Raw genomic sequence first — 5,165 nt, forward strand, 5'->3', positions numbered from 1 at the left:
ACTGTCATAGTTTTGCAAATTGTTTTGAAAAGGTTAAGGACACTTGGTCCTGAAGTTTGAGTTTCAAGTTGAAAAGTTCAGGACACTTCGTCCTGAACTTTGACTTACATGTTCAATATTTAAGGAAACGTGGTCCTTAACTTACAATTATAAGTTAAAAAGTTAAGGACAGGTAGTCCTTAACTTCAAGTTTCAAGTTCAATAATAAAGGACACTTCGTCCTAAACTTTGAGTTGCATGTTGAATAGTTAAGGACACTTGGTCCTTAACTTAGAGTTCCAAGTTAAAAAGTTAAGGACATGGAGTCCTTAACTTCAAGTTTCAAGTTCAAAAGTTAAGGACACTTGGTCCTTAACTTTTCGTTTTAAATTCAAAAGTTAAGGACATGAGTCCTCCTTAAGTTTTGATAGATCTTAAATGTTCCTGCCTGATGTTTTGATGATCTAACAAACTTACTGCTAAGAACCAGATAGGGAACCTGACCTACTTGGATTGCTGCAAGCGTTAATAGATTTCGGCTAAAGATGAATTGCTACAGCTTCAGAAGATAGGAACCAAACAAGGACTTGATGCTCTTGTGGTTTCCTCAAAGCAGAACAAAGTTATTTGGACACAGCTAGAAATGAAGTGACCGACGACACTGTTTTTGCCGCACTGTACCACACTGTCAGCCCACTCATTCTCTAACCAAACAAAGTACTCACATCATTTCAAGTGATGTGATCAAGATGTACCAAATGAGCTTTATACAAAAACATCACTGGAAGGTTTCTGTTTCTCATTCAAGCCTCTTGCAAAAACAGAAAAATCATCCTCTCAAGCTTGAAGAACAAGGTTGAATGCCACTACGGACCAGTTCCTAAAAGATTGATTGTTGATGTCCTAGTTGAGTTGTAACCGTGTTATTGTACTTACTATATCTCCTAAATCGCTTACTTAGAAGCATACTGATTAGGAATCCTCTTGTAAATTCGTAAACTCGTTGAGTTTATATTGTGACTAGATTTAGTCATAAGGAAAAGTCTTTGTAATCATAGTACAAAGTGGCTTGTGGTGATAGCATCACAAGTTAGAAAAAGCCTTTATAACTAGGATAGTCACAAAGTGGCTTGTGGTAAAGGTACCATAAGTTAGTTGAGTAAATCCTTTGCAATAGGAAGTATTGTAAAGTGGCTTATAGTAGGTAAGATTACAAGTTAGTGAAGTTAAAAGCCTACAGGTGTAGGTCGTGGTTTTTTGATCCCCTTGTACGGGATTTTTCCACGTAAAAATCCTTTGCCTCATTTACTTACTGATTTACTAAGTGCTCTCAGTAGAATCTTGTAGAGGACCAGGTACTCTACGATTTGGTGGATCCATACAATCTAGCAAGTTTGACTTGCAGGTTTAAAAGTTAAGGACATACAATCCTTAAGTTTGAATTACAGGTTCAAAAGTTAAGGACAAGCAGTCCTCAATTTTAAATTCCAAGTTCAAAAGTTAAGGACACTTGGTCCTTAAATTGGTCTTGAACTTACAGTACATGTTCTTAATTATACAGGGATTGCTCTATAAAATATGTCCAGAGTTTCCAATTCTCTTGACTTGCAGAATGAAAACAATATGCATTATAGTTGCTTTTAATGGTAGATGGACTGGAGACTATAAGTATCTTGATCATCAAACAAAGCTTGTTCTAGTACCTGAGACAATTCTTTCAAGATTTCATTAAACAGATCTTTGAAGTTATTGAATTGGATAGAGACAAGTTTGAAGCAGTGATATAGTTTGATATCAACCTTGGAACAAACAAGGGAATGCTTGTATCCAAAGATTTAGATCTTCACACATGTATAGAGTTACTAAAAACTCATTCACTCTTCAAGGGCTGTCGTTTCATTGTTGATATTTCGGAAAGAGTTTTTGGATCAACAAGCAACTTTGAACATGTTAACAAAGAAGCTCAACATGACAATCAAAACAAATGCCAACAGATAATGGAAATAGATATGGTTGAAGCTCAACCAATAACTGAAGAGGTGTTTCAAACACATGACAACATAGAAACTCAACATGACAATCAAAACAAATGCCAACAGATAATGGAAATAGATATGGTTGAAGCTCAACCAATAACTGAAGAGGTGCTTCAAACATTTGATTCTATTCAAGTAGAAGGACAAAGCATTATAGAGATTGACAACGAACAAGCTTTGGGCATTCAACTCTTAGAGAGTGCACTGGTAATCAAAGAAGTTGATGAAAAAACCTCTACTCAACTAACTAGACGAAGATCAAATTTGAAACAAAAATAATCCCCAACTATGATATTAAGAGAAAATGATTCATGGGATGAAATAAAAGTGGGATCAGTATTTGACAAAAAGAAGAGTATAATTAACTATTTTTCGAATATAGCAATTAAAGGACATTTTGAATTCAAGGTTGTTAGATCAAGCTCAACAAGATATTCATTGAAATGCAATAATGATAGGTGTGGGTGGTGTGTGCATGCTTTTAGAATTAAAGATTCAACACTGTTCAAGATAGTAAAGATTGAGAAAAATCATGACTGCTCTGTTAACACTATGAAAGCTTATCAAAGGCATGAAACTTCAAAGTTGATTAGTGGTTACATTATCGACAATCTTCGAGACCCAAGGTTTGAAGTTACACCAATTTTTGTCATGGCAGAGATGGAAAAATTGCATGGACTAGACATTGGGTATCACAAGGCGTGGCGTGCTATTCAACTTGCTTCCGCTTTAATAAGAGGAACTCCTGAAGAGAATTATGAATTATTGTCTTCATACTTGTATATGATGAGAACTAAAAACCCGGGAACATATACTAACATAAAGATAGATGACAACAACAGGTAAACAATCAAAAAAAGTTTATTAGTCCGTATTATAAAATTTAGGACATGATGTCTTTAACCAGTTAACTTTTGAGCTTGTAACCGAAAGTTTAAGACTGATTGTCCTTAACTATTGAACTTGTAAGTCAAAGTTAAGGACTACCCGTCCTTAACTTTTGAACTTTGAACTCAAAGTTAAGGACTGCATGTCCTTAACTTTATAACTTGTAACTCTAAGTTAAGGACTGATTGTCCTGAACTTTTGACCTTGTAAGTCTAACTACATGACTACTTGTCCTTAACTTTTGGCCTTGTAATCTGAAGTTCAGGACTACCTGTCCTTAACTTCTGTTAACCTTATTTTTACTGTATTTTCAGGTTTCTTTATATGTTTTATGCATATAGGTCATCAATATCTGGTTGGAATCATTGTAGACCAGTGATTGCTGTTGATGTAACTTTTTTGAAGTCAAAATTTTGTGGTGTTTTAATGATTTCAGTTTCAAAAGATGCAAATAACCAAATTTTTCCACTAGCCTTTGGAATAACAGAATCTGAAAATAACAATTCCTATGAGTGGTACTTTAGTCTGCTTCGCAATGCAATTGGTAGCCGTGAGAATTTAATTTTTTTATCAGACATGCATCAAGCTATTGCATATGGCATTGAAAAGGTATATCCTAAAAGCCATCATGGAATTTGTATCTATCATTTGGAGCAGAATCTAAAGTGAAGGAAATTGAAAAGTGAGGTCATAAAACTTTTCCAAAGTGCTGCAAGAGTATACAAGCGCAAATAATTTGATCTATATATGTCAGATATAGCAAAAGTAGATAAGAAGACTTATGACTACTTGATGGAAGAACCACCGGAAAGGTGGGCGCGTTCTTGTAGTCCACGACGAAGATATGACATGCTCACAACCAACATAGTTGAGTCAATGAATTCTATCCTATTAGAAGCAAGGGAGCTGCCTATATTAAGAATGATGGATTTCATTCAAGTGAAGCTACAACGTTCATTTTATGAAAGAAGAAATGAAGCAGAAGGAACTTTTATGATATTTCTTGTTGGGTAGAGGAGGAATTGAAGAAAAAGATAGATTTAACATTTACTTTGAATGTAAGTATTATGTTCTACGTTTAGATTATGATTTTAATATAATTTAACATAATGTACTAACTTATAATTTTTCAACATTAAAGGTCTTTCCTGTTGATTCATGGCGTTCTAGAGTTGAAGAAGAAGGAGTTACTTTCTTGGTGGACTTAAACAAAAGAACATGTGATTGTTTTTAATTTCAATTTGATGAATTACCATGCAAACATGGAATTGCAGCTATCGAGAAGAGAAACATCAAGAAGTCCAACTTTTGCTCACACTGGTACTTAAAGAAATCTTGGCTGAAAACATATGAAAGACAAATACATCCTGTAGGACATACTGATTCTTGGATCGTACCAGAGAGTGTTAAGTCACAAATTGTTAAACCTCCAGATTGCAAAGTGCCACCAGGTAGAAGGCAGAAGAAAAGGCATATTCCAGCTACCGAGTCATCAACAATAACATTCAAATGTGGTCGTTGCAGAAGAATTGGTTATAATAGAACAACTTGTATATATTCTCCGACAGTCCATCCATTTTCAAGAAAGCATAGAGAATAATAGATATATCCACTTATGTTTATCGACTCTTTTAAGTTTTTGCTATAAATTGGATTCATTTAGATTATTCTTATTTGAGCAGATGTCTGAATTTTCAAAATTTCTTTCTACTTATGTTCTCTTTGTTTCTTTTGAGTTCAAAGTTTAAAAGTTAAGGACATGAGTCCTTAAGTTTGACTTGCAGGTTCAAAAGATAAGGACATGCAGTCCTTAAGTTTGAATTACAGGTTCAAAAGTTAAGGACAGACAGTCCTTAACTTTGAGTTCAAAGTTCAAAAGTTAAGGACTGTCCGTCCTAAACTTTGAGGTTCAAGTTCAAAAGTTAAGGATAGGCAGTCCTTAAGATTGAATTATAGGTTCAAAAGTTAAGGACATGCAGTCCTTAACTTTTAGTTCAAAGTTCAAAAGTTAAGGACTGTCTGTCCTTAACTTTGAGTATCAAGTTCAAAAGTTAAGGACATGAGTCCTTAAGTTTGACTTGCAGGTTCAAAAGTTAAGGACAAATAGTCCTTAAGTTTGAATTACACGTTCAAAAGTTAAGGACAGTCAGTCCTTAACTTTGAGTTCAAAGTTCAAAAGTTAAGGATTTTCTGTCCTTAACTTTGAGTTTCAAGTTCAAAAGGTTAGGACAAGAGTTCTAATGTTTGACTTGCAGGTTCATA

The 5,165-nt window shown here is 34.4% G+C and overlaps 1 protein-coding gene across 1 annotated transcript; it reads left to right on the plus strand.

Moving 5' to 3' along the window:
• The first annotated feature begins 1,796 nt into the window (after positions 1-1,796).
• Positions 1,797-4,503, plus strand: LOC138873125 (uncharacterized). Its single transcript, XM_070151563.1, has 5 exons — positions 1,797-2,222; positions 2,424-2,857; positions 3,218-3,512; positions 4,045-4,123; positions 4,178-4,503. Exons 1-5 carry the CDS (start codon positions 1,797-1,799, stop codon positions 4,501-4,503), a joined length of 1,560 nt encoding a protein of 519 aa, XP_070007664.1.
• Positions 4,504-5,165: the final 662 nt, after the last annotated feature.

The sequence above is a fragment of the Nicotiana sylvestris genome, chromosome 7 (assembly GCF_000393655.2).
Source record: "Nicotiana sylvestris chromosome 7, ASM39365v2, whole genome shotgun sequence".
Lineage (NCBI taxonomy): Eukaryota > Viridiplantae > Streptophyta > Magnoliopsida > Solanales > Solanaceae > Nicotiana > Nicotiana sylvestris.